The sequence below is a fragment of the Labeo rohita genome, chromosome 22, assembly GCF_022985175.1.
Source record: "Labeo rohita strain BAU-BD-2019 chromosome 22, IGBB_LRoh.1.0, whole genome shotgun sequence".
Taxonomy (NCBI): Eukaryota; Metazoa; Chordata; class Actinopteri; order Cypriniformes; family Cyprinidae; genus Labeo; species Labeo rohita.
This window is the reverse complement of record NC_066890.1, coordinates 28,671,381-28,695,568: the sequence shown is the minus strand read 5'-3', so window position 1 is coordinate 28,695,568 and position 24,188 is coordinate 28,671,381. Positions and strand designations below refer to the sequence as shown.

The following is a 24,188-nucleotide window of genomic DNA, read 5'->3' as shown; positions in this document are numbered from 1 at the left end:
CTCTTAGACCCTAAATATTATTCAAACTGCCCCCTAATGCGCGTTTTACACAGGGTCCCGACTCACCGTCAACCGGTTCAGCAGCTCAGCATCACTGGAGTTAATCACAGCGTGGAATCTGTGTGTTATGATTACTGTACATGTGCAATGACTGTACAATGCTTTCAGAAACAACACAGAAGAGCGTGTATGACTCAGAATGGACGATACAACTCCGAACAAGCCTGTTCGACAATATGTAGGGTACAATACTCATAGAAACCAGATGAATACATCTTTAAAAGAAAATGTAAGCAGAAAACAGCTTGTCGCCAAAATGCTAGGGTGTTCTGGGCAGTTGCCAGTGCATTGCTACACTGTTCAAGAGCCACCACCAAGTTTCCATGATATTTGAAAATACACTGTTTTTTTTTGTTTTCAGTTTTATCTTCTGTCAGTTCAAGATCACAAGCCTGATCATGAAAGTCCAAAGCATACTACTACTTCACATGTACCTAACACGTAAAGTAATTTCGCCATCAGCACAGTAAGCGATTTTTGAAAATGTGCTCGCAAAGAAGCAAGTGGGCGGGGCTTGGTGTCAAGCTCCACCCTCTTGATATAATGGGCGGGGTTTAAAGGTCCACTCGCACCCTAACCCTACACATAACCCAGTTGCTAAACATAACTAGATCAAACTACACCCAGCAGGTCCACAAAGGCGGAGCTAGACTAAGTCAACCTCCACCCATTTGGCTCTGCAATGAGTCCTCACAGTACATTCAGATGGGGCGTTGGCGCTTGACTGAGGACTGGTGCTGATGCAAAGTGGTACATCAAAGTAATGACAGCCAATCACATCCAGCTTGGACTATGACACAAACACAATTGGCTAGCGTTTGCAGTAGTATATTTGCACACGGCAATCTCATAGGCTGATGCCTGCGTTGGCGCTTAAAGTTTTCAACTTTTGCCGCAAGCAGCGCCAGTGACTTGAAGTAACGGACTCACAATTCAGTTCAGCAACGCCTGATGTGACTCCATTGAAAGCAAGCAAGAGGCGCTGACATCCCATTCATTTTTTTTTTTCCCTTTACGCATTTGTTTTTGTGCACTACTTGTTGTTCAACGAGGTGGTAACACTGACATGTTGTTTCACTATCAAATAAGAAACAGAACAAGAACAACAGACTCCCGCGCCTCAGGGGATTCAAAAATTCACGCAACTCTAGTTTAAAGGCACAATGTGTAAGTTTTCACCGCTAGAGGGCTCATATTCAAAACAAACAAAGAACCAAAGGCGTAGTTTGATGACGCCATGAGTGAGTGTGGAATCATGGGAGTTGTAGTCTGTAGGTGTTTTAAAATGAAAACGATCCTCGACTACACTGGTGTGTTCACTGCGTTTCAGAAACTATCTCCATCCACACTACACAAACGACCATTTATGCAAGTACAACCATACATAAAGTATAGGTAGATGCCCTGTTATTTAGATGGCGGACGTGTCAAGTGCTTGGAGCGGTTGAACAGGGCATCTACCTATACATGCATGACATTGTTTACACAGTCGTCAAGGATATGTAGGCAGCCAAGCCATCGTTTTCAAAAGATACATGGTTTGAAAGCAGCTAAGCTTTTATTATGCCACAATCAAACTTACGCTCCTTCTGGTCATGTGTATGTGAGGTAAAACAGTGCAAAACAGAGGTAAAACACTGTTTTATTATAGCAGATACATTTCAGTGTGTTGAAAGTTGTTATAATGCTACTGTGCGTTCGTCACCTAAAATGCATAACATATTAAAGTGTCGTTGGGGTTTTCATGTTTTCTACAAAATAAAACTGAAAAATCAAGGGTGTATGACGTCATTGGCAGGCGACGAAATGACATGGTCCGTTACACTAGTTAAAACCGCTTGTTTCTCTGGATTTAAAGATTCTTGCAAACCTTTGGGATAATGCAAGTACACAAGTCAGCAAAATATCTCTCTAACACTGTTTTAGTGGTTTTTGGATATTTTAATTTAAAAAAATCTTACATATTGTGTCTCTAAATGAGTACAAAGATCTGAGGCGTCATTCTTGTTTCAAGTACAACAGTACGAGGTAAATAACATACAAGATATTTAATAGAGTTTGGAGACCATTCGATGTGTAATAATAATAATAATAACAGCTTTGCATATGCTGGAAAGCCACCCTAAAAAGCCAATATTCAGGTCCAGCAGGCTTTACAACCCCCTCGAAACCACTAAAAGGTCATTTAGTGCCAAACTTCCTACAGAAGCCTGTATACTAGCTTGTTTTTCAAGAAATGTCAGCCATACGGGTTACATTATGGCACTCTGCCCCTTTCAGGATGCATCCAGATGGTTACCGAAATGCTGCACTATCCCAACGCAAGGGTTGCCAATCGAGCAAAAGCGTTTATAGCCACCAGTGACAAATTTGACACTTCCAGAGCACAATACTTCAAAAGACCCGTATGCGGAGCATACTAAAAAAAGATTCAACCGCAAAATAGTGTCAAGGAAACATCCAAACGTTGAAAAACGGTAAGATACTCCTTACGGGGCACAAATAAAAGCTGCCTGTCAATAAAACACACACTAACAATATGGAGATACCGTCCTCTCCCCTGAGTGCACTACTCGCCTTTTGTTTAACACCCTCCGTGTGATATTGAGCCGGCACGAAGCGTATTTCACAATAATATATCTAAAACAGTTCTTAACACACACACTTATGTTAAATATACACAACGTTGAAGTTATCTAGAGTTTGACGAGTGTTAGTGTAGCGTAAAAAGCGATAAAGTTAGCTAGCCCTGCTATCTGGCTGTTAGCATGACGGCTAGCGTGAATCTCCATAAACATTCGTTGAATACAGAGTCATACAAACGGTCGTTTAATGCAGGTTTCAATCATTTGTTTGTCAATAACCTTGCGTTTCTGAGGTAAACGAATAAGTGTTATACACATACTCTCTGCTATGGCAGGTTTTGCTCAGCGGCGGTGTCTCAAACTCTACTGAGCTGTCTACCTAGTAAGCGAACCACTCGCTCGTGTTTTAGCTAACTAACGCGTATAATACATGCTAATATTTAAGCAGACTTTGTCTGAGCAAATAATTATGTGACAAACTCATAACATCTAAAAATAAACTCACTTGTCAACTAACTGGCATAATATACACCCCAAAAAGGATCGCGGATATAAATGAAAATCTTCTGAATTTGAATCACACTGCGTTTTGTTATACCTTACGTTTTTACTCGCATTCAAACATGCTGCCTAGGTAGTCAGCTTACTAGGATTTGAAACACAGCCAGTGTACGAGATGGCCAACTGGGTCAGCAGGCTACACACAGTGTGTATTTCCTGCGATTCAAATATTAATATAAACTGGTGTGATAACAAATTGCATATCTTAAAAACAAAACCGACTATGTCGTAAACGTATGTTTAGTGCACTCTGTAAGAATATACACACGTTCAGAGTACATTCAACACTTTTAGCATGTATTGACACTTTCGTGTCACAATTTTAAGCGGTTCTTGCTTGTTAAAACACTAATGTTAGTGTAAGCAAACTACAAAACCCAAAACAAGCTATTCACACACTATACACACCATGTACCCGTTGTGATACACGTTGTTCTCTAGCTTCATGACCCAGTTCATTTTATCGCAAGGGAATCCCGGAGTTGGTTTCGTTTTTTATAAAAACAATAAGACGGACAGTACTTACATAAACAGGTAAGGGCCACGGATAGCCTGCAGCTTCGGCTCCGACCGGCGACTTCAGTTTTAGCTCCAGCTTTTCTCCCATTCTCCCCAATACAGCTAATAGACGAGACACATAAACTAGAGTAAGAGCATTTTCCGTGAAAAACACCGGGTTTGACGCGATAGGATCTCACGTTGGATATAGCAGGCTGCGGGTGATTTCACACAATCGTGCCGCACGATTTGGTGGATTTGAATCCGATCTGTCCCGGTGATTTAGAGAAAATGATCGATTAAGCCGAGCGGCTGCTCCGTCTCGGCAGTACCGCCGCCATCTTGACCGGCTCACGATAAAAAAAAAAATTGCGCCCGAGCGTGTATGTTTGTTGGTGACGAGCAGCCCGATTCATTTCCGCGACTCGGTTCTTTTGAACAGTTGTAGTCATGGAACAGCTCAAACGAGTCTTTTACGTCACCGCACGGCCACTGACGGAAATTCGTAACATTTAAAACGCACTTAAGCTCGTTTATTACGACTATCTGTAAATGTTTATCGTCATTTATGTTTACATATCATGTGGAAAAAAAGATTTTGCATGTTTTAATAGCTTTTTGGTGAATTACTCGACGCTTGTACCGTTCCGTAAATGTTCAAACTGGGATGTTTCACCCCAAAACTAAAACGTTTAATTAAAAATATTTTTATTTGTATGTAAATACTGACAAAATTTTGATTTTAGAATGAGCTTTCCCTTAAACGAGTCGCTCATAACGGTTATGGGAAGCGGTTCAACTGATTCACTGAAAAGAGTCGACTCGCTTGAACGATTCGTTCGTGTGTGTATTCCGCAGGCCGTACCATCAAAACCGAAACGAAAGGGAGAGTGGGAATCGGTATGTATAAAACGAGAGGGGCGAGGCGTCTGTTCTCTGACACACACACGGCGCAGATTTCTCCTCGACAACTCTCTCACATTGGCTGGGTAACGATGACACGGTTTGACAATTAACCGGGCAGTTTGAATCACGATGCCGGTGCCAATAACCGTTGAATAGGAGGGACGTACCATTTTTTCCCCCCAGCACATGTGCAGAATGTGAAGGACCTGTGTTTACTATCAGAACCAGTTTGTTGTACCGTTACTTTCAAGTTAAAATGAAGGATGAAAGGTGAAGTGAAACTAATATGTTAGCTTTCTTTTTAGACTTTTTATGGAAAGATCTGAGACATTATTCAAAACAAGGGCAGTTAACATTCACGTAAACACTTTTTTATAAACTGTCTGTATTATATAGAGCCTGGAATCCTCAGATAAATATAATATGTATTTATACAACTCTAAAACCTCATGTAATGGACAGCAGGAACAAATCTGAAGTACATCTGTGAGCTGTACAGTTGTGGCATGTGTTTTAGGTTAAGATATGTTGAAAACGCATTGATCATAACAATAAGCAGCTGTTTCATTCTAAACATTCTTGCTGAAGTCTAAAGAAACATGACAGGATAATATAAATAAAATGTACAAATATTTTGTCTTAGTTATTAATTTCTTAAAGTGATACTCTGTGTTTTGTCGACATTGCAATTTTATTTTGTTTCATTTAGTTGCCAGAGCTTGCCAATTCAAGGTTTTCCGTCTAATATTTATATTTTATTTTAAGAACCGAAATGTAATGAAAACACTGGATGTAGTGAATGACTTTAGTTGTATTTTAGTTGAACCTCTGATACTTGCAATCTCCATTCTATTTCTATTCATCTACTTGTTTTATTTTTATTATTATATATTTTTTAAACTTGACCCTCTAACACTCTATTTTATTTCTTTAAAAAAAAAAAAAAAAGATTTTATTTTATGGCATTTTTAGCCTTTATTGTGATAGGTCAGATCAGAATGGACAGGAAACGAAGATAGGGGGCAGGATAGGGAAAGGTCCTCAAGTCGGGATTCGAACACGGGACGCCCGTAGCGCAACGACACTGTATGTTGGCGCACTGCCCACAAGGCTATCGCACCGACTCTATTCTATTTCTATACTTTTCTTTTTAATTATTTAAAAAAAAAACTTGACCTTCTAACACTTGCACTCTATACTATTTCTATTTCTCTACTTGTTTTCTTTTTATTAAAAAAAAAAAAACTTGGCCCTCTAACATGTGCACTCTATATTCTATTTCTATTTGTCTTATCTTTTTATTAAAAAAAACTTGACCTAATATTTCTATTTATCTTCTTGTTTTTTTTTTTTTTTTTTAAATTCGACACTTTAACACTTGCACGTTCTATTCTATTTATCTTCTTGTTTTCTTTTTATTTATTTATTTAAAAATAAACATAACCCTCTAATGCTTGCAATCTATACTATTTCTATTTATCTACCTGTTTCTATCAATTTCTTTTTTCTTTTTATTTTCTGTTTTTATTTATCTACTTTTAACTTGACCCTTTAACACTTGCACGCTCTATTCTATTTCTATACTTGTTTTCTTTTTATTTATTAAAAAAAACTTGACCTTGTAACACTTGCACTCTATTCTATTTCTATTTATCGTCCTTTTCTTTTTATTTATTTAAAAAAAAACTCGACCCTCTAACATGTGCACTCTCTATACTATTTCTATTTATCTACTTGTTTTCTTTTTATTTAAAAAAACTTGACCCTCTAACATGTGCACTATATATTCTATTTCTTTGTCTTATCTTTATTAAAAAAAACTTGACCTAACATTTCTATTTATCTTCTTGTTTTTTTTTTTTCAAATTCGACACTTTAACACTTGCACGTTCTATTCTATTTCTATTTATCTTCTTGTTTTCTTTTTATTTATTTATTTCAAAATAAACGTAACCCTCTAATGCTTGCAATCTATACTATTTCTATTTATCTACCTGTTTCTATCAATTTCTTTTTATTTTCTGTTTTTATTTATCTACTTTTAACTTGACCCTCTAACACTTGCACGCTCTATTCTATTTCTATACTTGTTTTCTTTTTATTTATTAAAAAAACTTGACCTCGTAACACTTGCACTCTATTCTATTTATCTTCATTTTCTTTTTATTTAAAAAAAACCTTGACCCTCTAACATGTGCACTCTCTATACTATTTCTATTTATCTACTTTTAAAAAATCTTGACCTTCTAACACTTGCACTTTATTCTATTTCTATTTATGTTCTTGTTTTCTTTTTATTCTTTTGTTTTTTAAATTTGACCCTTTAACACTTGCACTTTATTCTATTTCTATTTATGTTCTTGCTTTCTTTTTATTTAAAAATAAACTTGATCCTCTAATACTCACACTCTATACTATTTCTATTTATCTACCTGTTTTCTTTTTATTTATTTAAATAAAACCTGACCCTCTAACACTCACACTCTCTGTTCTGTTTTTATTTATCTACATTTCTTTTTATTTATTAATTTTTTTAAACTTGACGCTCTAACTCAGGGGTGGCGAACGTCGGTCCTGTAGAGCCGCAGCCCTGCATAGTTTTGCTTCAACCCTAATCAAGGTCTGAAGGGTTACTAGAAAGCAACAGGCAGGTGAGTTTTAATTAGGGTTGGAGCTGAACTCTGCAGGGCTGCGGCTCTCCAGGACCGGAGTTCACCATCCCTGCTCTAACACTTGCACTCTCTATTCCAGGGGTGCTCAACCCTGGTCCTGGAGATCGACTTTCCTGCATAGTTCAGCTCCAACCCTGACCAAACACACCTGAACCAGCTAATTAAGATCTCAAGGAGCACTTGATAATTGCCAGGTGTGTTTGATTAGGGTTGGAACTAAACTCTGCAGGAAAATCGATCTCCAGGACCAGGGTTGGGCACTCATGCTCTATTTTGCTTACTTTTTATTCATTTAAAAATAAACCTGACCCTCTAACATGTGCGCTCTCTATTCTATTTCTATTTATGTTCTTGTTTTCTTTTTTTTTTTCTTTTTTTTAATTTGACCCTTTAATGCTTGCACTTTCTATTCTATTTCTATTTATCTTCTTGTTTTGTTTTTTTTTTTTACTTAAAAATAAACTTGACCCTCTAATGCTTGCACTTTATACTATTTCTATTTATCTACCTGTTTCTATTTCTATTTTTCTTTTTATTTATTTAAAAAAAACTTGACCCTCTAACACTCACTCTCTGTTCTATTTTTATTTATCTACTTTTCTTATTCATTTTTTTAACTTGACCCTCTACTTGCAATCTTTATTCTATTTATTTACTTGTTTTATTTTTATTTATTACAAAACTTGACCTTGTAACACCTGCACTCTATTCTATTTCTATTTATCTTCTTGTTTTATTTTTTTAAATTTGACCTTTCAACACTTGCACTTTCTATTCTATTTATCTTTGTTTTGTTTTTATTTATTTAAAAATAAACTTGAGCCTCTAATGCTTGCACTCTATACTATTTCTATTTATCTACCCATTTTCTTTTTATTTAAATGTGACCCTCTAAAACTCACACTCTGTTCCATTTTTATTTATCTACTTTTATTTTTTAACTTGACCCTCTAACACTTGCACCCCCTATTCTATTTATCTTCTTGTTTTCTTTTTATTTAAAAATAAATTTGACCTTCTAACACTTGCACTCTATACTATTTCTATTTATCTACTTATCTTAAAAAATAAAAAGATATTACTATCACTAGCACATGCTATTCAATTTTAACTGCATTTTATTTATTATTAAAAATTTACCCTCTAACACTAGTACACGCTATTCAATTTTTATTCTAATTACTTTTCTGTTTATTTAACATTCTTTTTTACTACTCTATCAACTTTTTTTTTTTTTTTTTTTAAATTATACAAAATGACTCTCTAACACTAGCATTCTCTATTCTTGTTCTGTTTTATCTTCTTGTTTTCTTTTTATTTATTATTAATATTTTCTTTTATTCTTAAATATTTGCTCTTTCATTGGTCTGACTGCTTCTATTGTCCTCCTTTATAAGTCACTTTGGATAAAAGTATCTGCTAAATGACTAAACGTAAATGACAATACTAAAATAACAGAATACGTCTGGGAACACTTCGATTATTTGTTTTTTTTTTTTTTTTTTTTTTTTTTGTTCTTGAAGAATGAAACTAAATGAACTCTTTGCTAAAATGAATCAAACTTCCCAAAACTACGTGCCAGTGAAAACATTCTAGAAGAGTTTGGTAGATTTGATTTCTACATAACTTGACCTGTTGTTGTTATTACTATTATTAGATTTACATTTCAGATTGTGGCTATTTATCAACATGAATCCAGGCATGTTAAATCTTTCAGCATTCTGGCACATCCTACACTCTGCATTACTGCATAAACGAACAAACATAAGTGGATACCAGCAATAACTCTCCAATGAAAGTTGTTTTACATTCAACCAACGACAAGCAACATGTTTATGAAGAGCAAACCCATCCTAAGCATGATCACAAAGCTATATTAAAACTACATTCCCACAACCTTGAGGGAAACGTAAACGCGGACATTAAGAGTGCAATTTGCGGGCCTAAGCAAACAGGAAGGGGAGCCTTAAATCTTGAGGGCGTCTTCCAACTGTCAGGGGGCTCGGTGTGTCGTAACGGGATGAACGAGGACAAGGATAGACGCAAATGAGCCAGGAACGAGAGGCTGGCGCGGTGCCAAACTGAACTCGCTGACTCTCTTCGAGCTCCCCTAAAATTGAGGCCAACGTAGCGGCGTGAAGCCAAACTAAGTCCTGTGAAGCCAGCTGAGGATTTCACACATGACATTTCCCTTACCGTATACATCCAAATGCGTCGTCCACTCAGAGTTTAGTATTTGTTACGGGCGTTTATAAAACGGGAGGGTTTCGAGTACCAAATAAGGCACAGAAAGGCACTGGGGTAAGTAAGATACATGTTATGATGTTTAGGAACTGTTTAGGAACAGATATAGAGACCTATTTACCTAGATAAACGATCCCACTTGTGGTAAATAAGGGAACTGTGACAGCTTGATCAAAAACAAAACCTGTGCTGCTATCTAGCGGTCATTGATTGAACTGTTAAGCTAAGACTGCTCTTTGCCTACTCAAAATTCACCTTAAAGACGCAATGCTCATGAATTCCGGACTGTATTAAGGCACCTTTACACCTACTTTGTGCCTGCTCAAAATTTAGGGTGAAGACACAATGGCACATAAAAGCCAGGCTAAATTATACCTTCTTAAACCCACCTCAGCCCCAGTATACAGTTGTAATTGTTGTGGCATAAATTTGAGGCATCTTTACACTGCCAACTTGAGGCTACTCTCTGCCTGCTTAAAATTCGGGTGTAAAGATGCAATGCTGCATCAAAGCCAGACTAAGCCTGCTCAGACCCACTTCAGCCCCTAATATCAAAGTATACAGCTGGAATTGCTGTATAAGTGCACTTATGCCACATCTGAGCAGTATTAAACAGTCTAGAACAGTGAAGACAGCTAAATGCCACTTGAGAAGGGCTTCTGTGCCGCCTTTGCGGTGTTGTTTGGCTCAAGTACGCCTGCTATGTGCCTGCTCACAATTTGGTGTAGAGACACAATGCTGGATAAAAGCCAGATTAACTTATGCCTGCTCTGATCCACCTCAGCCTCTAGCATCACACTACTGTATAAAGGTGCAAATGCAGTGTAAATGCATTAATGCCACCTCTGAGCAGCATTAAACAGTCTGTGTAAACTATGCTGCATAAAAGCCACACTAAATTATGTCTGCTCTGACTCTCGTCAGCTCCCAGCATCAAACTACCCTACAAAGGTGCAATTGCTGTGTAAATGGATTTATGCCAATTTCCAAGCAACATTAAACAGTGTAAAGACACCTAAATGCCACTTCAGAAGCGCTTCAGTGTTGCCTTTGCAGTGCTGTTTAGCACAAGTGATGCTGCTCTGTGTCTGCTCAAAATTGAGTAAAGACGCAATGCTGGGTAAGAGCCAGATTAACTTATGCCTGCTCTGACCCACCTCAGCTTCTAGCATCACACTACTGTATAAAGGTGCAAATGCAGTGTAAATGCATTAATGCCACCTCTGAGCAGCATAAAACAGTCTGTGTAAGTACCTAAATGCCATTTCAGAAGCGCTTCTGTGCCACCTTTGCAGTGTAAGTTGGTGCAAGGCTGCTCTGTGCCTGCTTAAACTGTAAAGACACAACGCTGCATAAAAGGCTAACTAAATTACGCCTGCTCTGACCCACCTCAGCCACTGTATAAAGGTGCAATTACTGTCTAAAATGCATTAATGCCACCTCTGAGCCGTATTAAACAGTCTGTGTAAAAATGCCTAAATGCCACTTCAGAGGTGCTTCTGTGCAACCTTTGCAGCGTTGTTTGGCACAAGAAAGACTGCTCTGTGCCTGCTTAAAATTTTGTGTGAAGACAATGCTGCATAAAAACCAGGCTAAATTATGCCTGTTCTGTCCCACTTCAGCCCCTAGTATTACACTACTGTATAAAGTTGCAATTACTGTGTAAATGCATTTATGCCACCTCTAAGCAGCATTAAACAGTCTGTGTAAAGATGCCTCAATGCCACCTTAGAAGCACTTCTGTGCTGCCTTTGCAGTGGTGTTTGGCTCAAGTTTGGCTGCTTTGTGCCTGCTCAAAATTCTGTGTAAAGATGAAATGCTGCGTAAAAGCCAGACTAAATTATGCCTGCTCTGACCCACCTTAGCTCCTAGTAATCACACTATTGTATAAAGGTACAATTGCCGTGTAAATGCATTTATGCCACTACTGAGCAGCATTAAACAGTCTGTGTAAAGATGCCGAAGTGCCACCTTAGAAGCGCTTCTGTGCCACCTTTGCAGTGTTGTTTGGCACAAGTAAGGCTGCTCTGTGCCTGCTTAAAATTCAGTATAAAAGACGCAATGCCAAATAAAAGCCAGGCTAATTTATGCCTGCTTTGACCTACTTCAGCTCCTGTATAAAGGTGCAATTGCGGTGTAAATGCATTTATGCCACCTCTGAGCAGCATTAAACAGTCTGTGTAAAGACAGCTGAATGCTACTTCAAAAGCACTTATGTGCCACCTTTGCAGTGTTGTTTGGGACAAGGCTGCTCTGTGCCTGCTTAAAACTGTGTAAACACAATGCTGCATAAAAGCCAGACTAAATTATGCCTGTTCTGACCCACCTTAGCTCCCAGAGTCAAACTACTGTATAAAGGAGCAATTGCTGTGTACATGCATTTATGCCACCTCTGAGCAGCATTAAACAGTCTGTGTAAAGACAGTTAAACGCCACTTCAGAAGTGCTTCTGTGCTGCCTTTGCAGTGTTGTTTGGTGCAAGTAAGGCTGTTGTGCCTGCTCACAATTCTGTGTGAAGACGCAACGCCACATAAAAGCCATGCTAAATTATGCCTGCTCTGACCACCTTAGCTGCTAGCATCACACTACTGTATGAAGGTGCAATTGCGTGTAAATGCATTTATGTCGCCTCTAAGCAGGATTAAACAACGTGTAAAACACCTAAATGCCACTTCAGAAGCGCTTCTGTGCCACCTTTGCAGTCTAAATTCACAAGGCTACTTTGGGCCTGCTTAAAATGGCATAAAGATGCATGTTTAAATCCAAACTAAATGCATTTGTGCCACCTCTGAGGAGTATTAAACTGTAAAAATGCCACTTCAGAAGTGCTTCTATGCCACCTTTGTGTAAATTTTGTGCTGGCGATGCATTTCTAAAAAGCAAATAAGGTAAAGAAACATCATTAGGACACACAAAACATAAAACATCAGAATAAAATGCAAGTTTTCCAAGAATTTTATTGAAATACCAAGATAAATTTCAGTCCCAGTCCCTTGTTGTTTCAAAAAGCGCGCTTTGGGTTTTAGCATTGACATCAAGCCTTCATCCCCAAAGCTCCTCCCACTCCCTTTATTTTTCTTTTTTTTTTTTTTGCTAAAACAGCAACATATTTCATCCGATGCAAACCTATACAACAGGTCATTTGGCACATTTCCCCCCAGTTCTCTCATCATTTTTCAAAGTATCGTAGCAGTTTCAAATCCAAACAAACGTCATTCGTATTCGTCGTTGAATTTGTGCATCATTTTCAGACCATTTCTTCAGGTAACGCAAAAGACCGTAAAGCAGATCATGATCAGCGTTGGAGAAAAAAAATAAATAATCATTCTCTGAGATAAAAGTTGTGTTCTCAGTTGATCCGTAAGAGTCAAATTGGGCTATATTTCAATTTCTCACTCTGGCCAGGTATATTCAGGGCAGTTTGATAAATATTTGGCTTTTGAATATTAAACAGCAATATAAATCTGCTGTAAACACTGGCCTTAACCCTTTTTTTGTCTCTTCAACAGTCAGAAAGCATGCATACACAGACAGACAAAGGCAAGTGTCTCCTTGCAACAAAACCCCAGTAAGAGTAACAGCAAGAAGCTGAGCAAAGTGCTGAATTTTAATATTTAAACATAAAAGAGTTCAGATATCAGAAGTACAACTGATGCTTCAACAGGACCCGACAGATGAGCAACTTGTGGCCGAGCGTCCACAGGTAACGCGAGGAGCACGTCAGAGGTTTGTAATGGATCCTCCACGATGAGATGCCTTAATGGATTTAACAGTCATCTCGTAACGAAAATACTGTCAGAAATAATCAAACCCCCCACAAATACTCAGTATTCAAGCAAGCATTGAATCGCTAAAGGGTTCAGACAGTGAGCGAAGGTACCATTTTTGCGTCGACTTCACCTACCAGCCCGTCGGAAACACCTCAAGGCTGCGTTAAAGGGATACAATCACTATTTTCTGGAAGAATACCAAGAAAGTTTGGCCGCAAACGTGATATGTTACCGTCACACTCGTAACTAGCAATACTGGATTACTGTAGATACCTGAGGGGCGACAAACGAGGCACAGTTTTACAAAATTTGCCGCGGTTTTGTACAACCACACCTGATTCATGATTCGGGTTGTTACAAGTCATATTTTTTCAGTTAAAAGCGTAAAATATTGTAAAAATGTGCCAATGCCAAAGCGCTCCCTCACTTCTGGAATGGCAAGTTCATCCGTATGGAGCTCTACCATGTTAATACTGATACTGTCAAAGCCTCTAAACAGACGGTGATCTCCTTCCCACAGGCATCTGATTCATGTCCATTGCACGTGGTCTAGCGCATTGCACAAAATAAGGAGCCAAATAGTGCTATTTAAGACACTACAGCACTCTAAAAAAAAAAAAAAAACGGGGGGAAAAAAGGTGTACTGCAATAGGGATCTCTTGAAATCCAAGGCAGCTTTTGCATAAAATACTGACTGATTAAAGCACGAAAGACCAGAGGGACGGGACGAGATGTTTAGCACTCAATCTGAGGAGTGTGAAATCATAAGATTCAAGAATCAGACTGATGTATCCCTATGGAAGACGAAAATAAATATAAAAGAAAATAAAATAGTTTCTCATTAGGACCTTCCATTTTAGTACATACAGAAGAAAAATATCCATTTATAAGTTTTTCTAAACCTTAAACTCTGGGAATGGGTGTTGGTTATCCCCGTTCGGAAAAGATCTTCAAAGAACAGTTTTTTTCCTTTCACACTCTGAGACCTTTAAGAAGAGAAGGGAGCTGGCAACCAATCCCATAATGCATTAGGCTACACAGGTAAGCATGGCTGAGTACGCCCATGGCCCGAGTCTCATAAAAAAAAAAATGAAATTCACGGGTCTGCATTGTCCTTACTAGAGCACTTGGCCCACTACGGGGGAAAAAAGAAATCAGTTTCGTGGCATTTTACATTTGAGCAACTTGTTTTTAGAGCAAGCCAAGAAAAACAAAAAAAAATTCCAGAGTTTCCTTCCCTCTCAAAAGAGACAAAGAATGAGGAAAAAAAAGACAAAAAAATGTTATTAGTGCCAGTTTTGAAGTTGCTGTTGATCATATTCTGCTATCAGTTTTTTTATATGTGCCAGTTTGTTGTGTAGGTATTCACAGCGGTTCTTCTCTTGGCTATAGTTTGGATTACTCTGGGAAAAAAAAAAAAAAAAAAGAATGTGATTAGTATTTTGAAGTATTTTGGATGTTAAAGGGATAGTTCAGCTAAAAATGATAATTTATGCACATTCAAAACATCCAAGGTGTATATGACTCTTCTTTCAGAAGAATACAGTTATATTAAAAACATCCTGGCTCTTCCAAGCTTTATAATGGCAGTGAATGGGTGCTGAGATTTTAAAAGCCAAAAAAGTGCATCAGTTCATCATAAAAAGTGCTCCACATGGCTCCGAAGGGTTAATGAAGGCCTTCTGGAGTGAATCAATGCATTTATGTAAGAAAAATATCCATATTTAAAACTTTATAAAATCAATCCAGTGATGGGAATAAGTTACAAATAAACGGCATTACTAACAACATTTTTTTCAGTAACGACTATTTAAATGAATTACTGTGTCCCCCGTTACAACGCCATTACTGTTACCGACAATAAAATGCAGCGTTACTATAATTTATTATAATATTATTATAATTTTACTTTTCAGTTCATCGGAATGGTTGCGCAGCGTACCTGTATTTGTCGAACCATAAACTCTAGCGTGCAGTAGGGCTGCATGATAAGTCGTATGCGATTGTCAGGCGCGTTTAGTCAGTAAAGCGGGTACTTTGATTAGTAGTAAATCTCCATCACGTGCGTTCACAGAGCCGTAAATCACTGACAAGCTATGCAAAAAATAAAAAATAAATAAATAGCGCTCATTGCGATTCATCTGCAATTATGAACACGATTTTGCGTAGCTTGTCAGTGATTTACGGCGCTGTGTATTAATTGCCGCTCCAGCTGAACGCACATGATGGAGATTTACTACTACTGACTAACCGTGCCTGACAATCGCATGCGATTTATCGTGTAGCCCTAGTGTGAAGGTACACGACTAGCCGTCGCTTTGTCTCACACACATGCAAAGAAAGATACAGAGTGACAGTGTCTTATATACCATGCAGAATTGACACGCTACATGTAAATGATATTCTTTGCCGTGTTTTCCTGTCGAAAGAACGGAGCTCCTTTGGAATTTTTCAGCTTTTAAGAACTGCTGGTTTCTCCGGTAGTAGGCGGAACTAACGTGCAAACTGCAATCTCGTTGACCTCACCTATTATTGCCCGTTCAAGCGAACACAGATAACATGATTAATATTCATGAACCCAGCAGCTCATTAATCTTTAATGCATTTTATATTGTTATTAGTAGTAGAAGTCGTAGTAGTTTTATCTTTTCAGTATTCATTTTTATTAAACAATAAATAAATAATATTAAACAATAATTAAAAACAATAAGTTACAAACAATATCTTAAGTCAATATGACAAATATGCATTCATACATGGTTATTCTGATTACTAAGGTTCTAATTACTTAAGTTTAATGCTAAATTATCAATGTCATATTATAATGCTTACTATACTTTCAGTACTTTTATATTTAAAAAACTGCCATTAAGCTTTATATATCTGGTGAGTAAACAAAAAATAATTAATTTGAAGTGAGACACTGCAGGTGAATAGGGTAAAAAAAAAAAAAAATTAACAGTTATTACCTTACCCACTTGATTGATTAAACTGATAATTGCAAACATTTTTTGTATTACGTTTTCAAAAATGTTAGGTTTAAATATTCAAATGAGGCATTATTTAATGAAATAAGCACTAATTTGCATACATTTCTAGCTCAAAATCTAAACACTGGATGAAATCAGTTTCAAAATGCTTTTTTTTTTTTGCTGACATATTAGAGTCAAATGTTTTTACAGAGGGAATTTTAGGTATCTCATTTTGTCACTCCATAATTCAGAAAAAACATCGAACAGACAGAAAACATTTTTTTACATTTTTTTTAATTTTTTGGGGAATAAAATGTTGTATAAAATCAAGGAAAAAATATATATAAACAAATTCCTCTGTATATAGACAGGAATAAAAATGTAAAGTGTGGTGTGTGTAAGTGTTACTGAAGTGTAGGAGAAAAAACTAATTTCTGAGAAAACGGCTTTTAAAAATATGTATTATAATTAACATCTATTGACAAATAGATAAAGTGCTATAAAAGAAACACTTAATATCTTTTGGATGTTTTCTTTCCACAAAAAAAAAGAACTATGAAAAAGTAATGCTGTAACTCAGTTACTAACGCAGTTACTATTTGTAAGAAGTAACTAGTTACTATAACTAATTGCTTTCCTCTCTAGCTTCTGCTAACTGTTGTACCACATGCATGAGAAAGTGGCACTGCAGTGGATAACGTAGAATGTAAGTGTACAATTGCGTTAGCTCTGGTGAGAATATGCTATATATTTCACGAGAACCACGTGGAGTAATTTTTATAATGGATGGATGCACTTTTTTGGCCTTCAAAATCTCAACACCCATTCACTGCCATTATAAAGTTTGGAAGAGCAATGGCATTTTGTATTATAACTCTGATTGTATTTGTCTGAAAGAAGAAAGTGATACACCTAGGATGGCTTGAGGGTGAGTAAATCATGAGGTAATTTTTATTTTGGGGTGAACTGTCCCTTTAAGTAACAAAAAAAAAAAAAAAAAAAAAAAAAAAAAAAGTGGAGGAGATTGTCAGCTTACCTTTTTTATTTTGCGATACTCTTCAAGTATCTGATTGTGGATTGTCTGTGAAAAGAACAAACAGATCTTTACAATGACATTCCTGCTTGAATGTAGTAGTTCCAAGAGATCTGGATACACTGTTTCACAGCTATAATATAAGCAGCCATTCTGTCAACTGACCTAAAACTCTCCTGCTGGCCCTACGCCAGTGGGCAATCCTTATTACTGAGCCCTATAAACGATTATGACTGCGTGTAGGAGAAATAAATGATCCTTACGACATTCTGCTCCGGTTATTTAACATTATTGCCTCTAATCAGTCGGTTGATTGTGTTGTTTATCTCATTGCGCTCAAACACTAGATTGTTTTCTTCTCTTACCTCTCGCATAATAACATTTTTCAATTTATCAAGATGAGAAAACACTAGGACTCTGAAATGAGTCAGCTACACTCTTTAATTTCTCATTTTCCAGATGAAGATGTGACCACTGGGACCAGGCAGGGGCCGACAAGCACATTAATAAAAAATAAGGAAGTTGTAATCAAATGCATGAATGGATGCACTGCATTTTCGGTGAAGATACCTTATACTTGTCTGTGCCTTGCTGGAGTTGTTTGAGCTCGGAGTCGAGTATAGTGAACTGTCGGGTGATGCTCTCTATCCGTGCGTGGAGGCCCCGGTACTCGCTGTACTCTGCATTGAAGTCGTTTTTGTAACTCTGACGTTGCTCTTGTGAGCTTATCACTGTGTACTTTCTGTTGAGGAAACCAAGCGAAAAACATCAGCGTTTTATAAACGTCATAAAAGTTTAATGTTATTTTCTTTCGGTTATATAATGCAGTTTTTTTTAAACCTGAAGCAAAAGGTAAAAGCAATGTGTGATGTACAAAGAGGTGCTTACAATAAATAGTCTGCCGTCTCTGACGAAGACGCAGGAATACTGGAGCTGTTGCACGTTCCATTCAGACCTGAAGAGAAATATAAGGTGAATTCAAGGACAGAGTTTTATCCTGCAGACCGAGGGACAAGGACAGTGCGCTGTGACGTTAGTCCACATTATACCGGGGAGAAAAACACCTGCTAGAAACATAAGCTAAAGAGATTTCAGCACATTTTCAAAAGTGACTAGTTTAAAATTGACTAGTTGGTGGGTTGTTTAAACTAATCAACCACACTGGCTGACTAGGTCAGTTGATGAACTAATAATTGACTGGCTGGTGGACTATCTAAATGACTATTCAACTTAATTACCTCCTTAAGTCTGTCAACAGTTGGACTACTAGTCAACTAGTTTGAGGGCTGTTCGAATCTCTGAACTAACTGACATCCCTAGTCATCCAAGTTAGTTTTTGGACTACTTATTGCCTGGTTTGTGGGCTGCCTAAATTACTATTCATTACACAATTGATCTCTCAAGCAAAGTTTATCAATTGTTGGACTAGTAGTCAACTAGTTGAAGGGTTATCCAAACTGACTATTTATCTAACTGATCTCACACACAAAATGTGTGAACTGTTAGACTACTAGTCAACTAGGCTGAGGGTTGTGCAAATGTCTGAACTAATCAACATCACTAGCTGTCTAGGTCAGTTGTTGAACTAGTAATTGCCTAAATGACTATACATGTAATTGATCTCACAAACCGAGTGTCAACTGTAGGTCTACTAATCAACTAGTTGGAGGGTTGTCCAAACGTCTGAACTATTTGACATCCCTAGTCAGTTGTTGAACTACTAATCGCCTGGTTGGTGGGCTGTCTAAATTACTATTTATTTAATTGATCTTACAAACCAAGTTTGTCAACTGTTGGACTACTAGTCAACTAGTTGAAGGGCTATCCATACTGACTATTTATCTAACTGATCTCACACACAAAATGTGTCAACTGTTAGACTACTAGTCAACTAGTTGGAGTGTTTTGCAAATGTCTGAACTAATCGACATCCCTAGTCATCTAGGTCTTCTAATCGCCTAAATGGCTACTCATCTAATTGATCTCACAAACTGAGTGTCAACTGTTGGACTACTAGTCAAATAGTTGGAGGGTTATCCAAACCGACTATTCATTTAACTGATCTCACACACAACATGGTCTCACTAGCTGTTTAGGTCAGTTGTTGAACTACTAATTGCCTGATTGGTGGGCTGCCTAAATAACTATTCATCTAATTGATCTCACAAACCAAGTGGGTCAACAGTTGGACTACTAGTCAACTAATTAGAGGGATGTCTGAACGTATGAACTTATCGACCTCGCTGTTGGATTTACCAATCTAAAGTTTAACAGGTTGTTTGACTGACCATCCAACTAATTCTGACTGACCTTACTAAGTTTAGGCTGGTTGATGGACTACTAATCAGCTAGCTGATGTGATGGCCTGTCTAAACAACTATTCAATAACTATTTAACTAATTGTCCTTACAAACTGACTTGTCTGTTGTTAGACTACCAATCCTTTGGATCTTTAATAGGCTGTCTGAACTACTGCTCAACTAATTCTGACCGACCTTATTAACAGTTTAGGCTGGCTGTTGGCCTACTAACCAGCTAGTTGATGTGGTGGGTTGTCTGAATAACTATTCCACTAACTGACCTCACAAACTGACTTGTCTGTTGTTAGACTACCCATCCAAACGTTAACAGGTTGTCTGAACGACTAATCACCTAATTCTGACCGACCTTACTAACAGTTTAGGCTGGTTGTTGGACTACTAATCAGCTAGTTGATGTAGTCTGATCTAGTCTGAACAACTATTCAATTAATTGACCTCACTAACCGACTTGTCCGTTGTTAGTCTACCAATAAAAAAAGGTTAACAGGCTGTCTAAAAGACTGACCTTACTAACAGTTTAGCCTGGATGTTGGACTACTAATCGGCTAGTTGTTGAAGTGGGCTGTCTGAACAACTATTCAAGTATTAGCCCAACAACCAACTTAGTCATTAAGGAGGACAAATCAACTAGTCAGTGGGATGTCTGAACGATTATTCAGCTAACCAACCAACTGTGGTGGTTTTGGATTACTAATTGTTGGGGTGGACAATCTGAGCTACTATTCAAGTAATCATCCTCACTAATGACTAGCCTGGTTACTGGACTATTCGACTAGTTAGTGAGTTGTCTGAATGATTACTCAGCTAATGACTTCACTAACCAAATGTGTTGGTTTGTTGGACTACACATCTAATTGGTGGGCTGCATGAATGACTATTTACCCAAATCTCATTTAACAACCAAGTTGGTTGTTTACTTAATGACTAGTTTTAGCTGTTAACTAAACATACACTTCCAAATACTTGAGATCAGAAACAAAAACAATCTAAATCGAGACAAAGTAGATTCAAGTGGGAGAAAAAAAAAAAAAAAAAAAAAAAGTTTATCCGTTTATTCTGAGGTACTTTCTGACCTCATAACCCTCGATAAATGATTCAGAGAAAGCGATCCGCACCTGGGCTCATATCGCTCGTCGTGACGTCACAGGGTTTCCTCTGATCTTCATCAACTCTCTTCTCCTTCTTGTCCCGCTCTCGGTCCCGGTCTTTCTCCTTGGACTTGTCTTTGTCCTTGTGTTTTTTGGACTTCTTCTTAGACTTGCCATGGAGGGAGGGTTGAGCGCTCTGGGTCTGAGACCCGTCCAGACTGCTACGGGCCGGGGACGTGGAGCCCAGCCCTTCCTCTTGCGTCGTGGAGCGAGGGGCGAACGATGGGGGCTGACTCAGTCTCTCCGCCACCGCCGCCTCCTGACTTTCACAGTCTCGGCCGTTGGAGTCGTTGCTGACGTCCGAAAGGGGGTCGAAGGGTCGGGGGATCTCCAGCGAAGGGAATTGGGAGCTCGACGACGTCTCTGCTGATTGAGAACTAGATGAGTCCTTCCCATTGGATGAGCTCAGTTTGCCATTGACGAGCCCTGTAGACTTGCTGGCTAAATGCGATATTCTGGGTTTCTTATTGGCCAGGGGATCGATGAACTCTGCCGCAGGCCGTTTCTGTTGGACGCGAACAACGATGGTTCAGAAAATCGGGATGGTTTAAACACAATCAAATATTAAGTCAGAGAAAATGAATCATATTTTGGTCTAAGATTATGTAAAACGTCAAAATAACATGCACTAATGAATCAAGAAATTTGTTAAACAACGCTTGTTACTACACAAAAGAGGGCTTAGTCACGTCTGGCAAAAAGAAAGTCAGAAACGAAGCATTTCGATGAAAGATTATGAAGAAATGTGGGTGCAGGGAAGGATTAACCCTTGAATATTTCCTCATAATCCAAGCAGATCCTTCATAACCGGCTTTGACGGGTCTACAAGGGGGCAAAAGGCTGACCTGAGAGGGCGAGCTGCTGGCCGGCTCTTTGTGCGGGCTGACCGGACTCTCCACAGGTGGAGGGCCACTGCTCTGAGGCTTACACAGTTTTCTGCAAGGAGCGAAAGACAGAGAATCATCAGTTTTAAAAGAGCCAAGGAACTGCTTCAGTGATATCCAAAAAAACCCCTGACTAATCCCAAAAAGTGCTGCAAATGTAGGAGCATTAATTGGTTTGCAAGTGTAACAGATATATAATAAAAGCATGCAACAGGTTTGATATTTATATTCAAATCGAAAAAGGATTTTCCTCCATATAGAAAACTTCAATGGGGATCAATGGGTTGAAGGTCCAAATTGCAGTTTCAATGCAGCTTCAAAGGGCTCCACACGATCCCAGACGAAGAATAATGGTCGTATCTAGCGAAAAGATTGGTCATTTTCTAAAAGTTATATACTTTTTATACCTCAAATGCTCATCTTGCACATCTTGCATCTTGAAACATAAGTTTACAATGCCGCTTGAGGTTTGTGTGTCAACAGGGGGCAGTATGACACGGGCCAATGCATCCCAATAGCAAATCCTGCCTCCGTCGAGGGCACACGGACAGGGGACTATGCCTGAGAGTAGGAGGCATGAGTCGCTACAATCTCCGTCGAACTGCGTGCGCCCATGCACGGCCGGACCTTGGACGCGTGCCACCCACACACATGGATCAGCATGTGCTGGAATAAGGTTGCATCACTAACCTCCCGACGGCTCTTGCGTGACAGCCTGGCGTCCGCGACCAGATGGGAAAGTGGGTGGGTGTGAGAGGGAGGCGGGGGGAGGTTGTGCGGACGTAAAAAGGCCCGTCAACTGATAAGCGTCGCCACCGGGTTTCAAAGTGCAAGTGCGTGGAGTGTGTTCCACCTGAGTGTTGGGTTTGTTTCTGGCAAATATTTCCATTTTGTTTTGAACGGATATCACAACACCATGTTCTCGCCAGTCTAGCGCAAGTCTCTAAATTTAGCTTCCAGGGGCCAGTCTTCCGCTGACAGAGTTCATGGGAACCCAGACTTCGCCATGTAGAGCCAAAGAGGGCTCGGGGAACAAGGGTGAACGCAGCTGGACTGGGCAAATAAAGGTTTTTGGACGTATTGTGACCAACTGGTGTGCTATATAGCAGTAGGAATGTATCAAATGGAATAAATTTGGTTATGCAAAACACTACTGCGTGGCAGAGAATGAATACTCAAATCACTTTACCTTTTTTTTTTTTTTTTAATTACTTTCACATTTAAGGGAGTATATTGGTGTATAACATATATGCCTTAACATTGGTGCAATTCTAGTTTGGAGAACCACCTTCATTTGATAATACACCAAAATATTGAAATGTGCAAAGAATGATTTAATTACCCTATTTAATTAGAATATAATAAAACATTTTATTGCAAGAGGCAAGATAGTCTTTAAACTTAAACGGCATAGTGTACATATATAAATAGATTTGGAGTTGAAGTCAAAATAAAAAACAATTACAATAAAATAAAGAAACAACAACAACAACAACCACATCAACAACAACAACAAGACAGGTTTAAGTCAAAACAAAATAAAATAAAACCAAAAATTAAAATACTAAGTTTTATAAAAATAATACCAAGGGAAAAACAATATCAGGAGTAGGAATTCCCCCCCCAAAAAAATCCCCAAAAATAAATCAAATAAATTAAATTTGATTCATTTAAAATTAATAATACAAAAAAAAATAAATTAAAAAAACCCCACACTACCTAGTTAAATAAAATTAATACCAAAGGAAAAGAATCCATCAGGAGTAGAAGTCAAAATAAAATAAAATCAAATACAATTAAATAAATAAACTATCTAGTTACAAAAAATGAATACCAAGGGGAAAAGAATACATTAGGTGTAGAAGTCAAAATAAAATAAAATAAAACAAAACTAAACACTACCTAGTTACACAAAATAATACCAAGGGGAAAAGAATACATTAGGTGTAGGAGTCAAAATAAAATAAAATAAAATAAAATAAAATAAAATACCTAGTTACACAAAAGGAGTCAAAATAAAAAAATAAAATAAACAAACAAACCAAAAACTATCTAGTTACAAAAAATTAATACCAAGGGGAAAAAAAATACATTAGGTGTAGGAGTCAAAATAAAATAATAATTTTAAAAAGCACTACGTAGTTACAAAAAAAAAAATTAATACCAAGGAAAAAGTAAAAAACACCTAAAACTACATAAAACGTATTAACTACAAAATTATTACTAGGGGAAAAGACAAACACAAGGAGTAGGTGTCAAAAAAAAAAAAAAAAAATTCCTAGTTACATAAAATTAATACTAAGGGGAAAAGAACATCAGCAGGAGTCAAAATACAGTAAAATAAAAAATTGAAATGAAATAAATAAAAATTCATAAAGCACCACCCATTTAAATAAAAAAAAAAAAAGAGAGAGAAAAGAAAAAAGGACATGTATAAATTCATCAGTAGTGGGAGTCAAAACAAAACAAAAAAAAAAAAACAACTTACAAACCAAAATCAAATAGCTGAAAATGAAGAAAAAAAAAAAAAAAAA

The 24,188-nt window shown here is 37.7% G+C and overlaps 2 protein-coding genes across 2 annotated transcripts in view; both read right to left on the bottom strand.

Moving 5' to 3' along the window:
* Nucleotides 1-4,060, bottom strand: part of dot1l (DOT1-like histone H3K79 methyltransferase) — a 40,354-nt gene extending 36,294 nt beyond the window's left edge. The window contains exons 1-2 of the mRNA XM_051094618.1: nucleotides 3,905-4,060; nucleotides 3,733-3,827 (exon numbers count right to left, since the gene is read on the bottom strand). Of these exons, the coding sequence (XP_050950575.1) occupies nucleotides 3,733-3,813 (81 nt within the window). The 5' untranslated portion in view covers nucleotides 3,814-3,827; nucleotides 3,905-4,060. The remainder of the gene's footprint in view (nucleotides 1-3,732; nucleotides 3,828-3,904) is intronic.
* Nucleotides 4,061-12,463: 8,403 nt separating this feature from the next.
* Nucleotides 12,464-24,188, bottom strand: part of ell (elongation factor RNA polymerase II) — a 51,695-nt gene continuing 39,970 nt past the window's right edge. The window contains exons 7-12 of the mRNA XM_051094620.1: nucleotides 21,616-21,706; nucleotides 20,738-21,275; nucleotides 18,190-18,256; nucleotides 17,872-18,043; nucleotides 17,305-17,349; nucleotides 12,464-14,699 (exon numbers count right to left, since the gene is read on the bottom strand). Coding sequence (XP_050950577.1) covers nucleotides 14,583-14,699; nucleotides 17,305-17,349; nucleotides 17,872-18,043; nucleotides 18,190-18,256; nucleotides 20,738-21,275; nucleotides 21,616-21,706 — 1,030 coding nt within the window. The 3' untranslated portion in view covers nucleotides 12,464-14,582. The remainder of the gene's footprint in view (nucleotides 14,700-17,304; nucleotides 17,350-17,871; nucleotides 18,044-18,189; nucleotides 18,257-20,737; nucleotides 21,276-21,615; nucleotides 21,707-24,188) is intronic.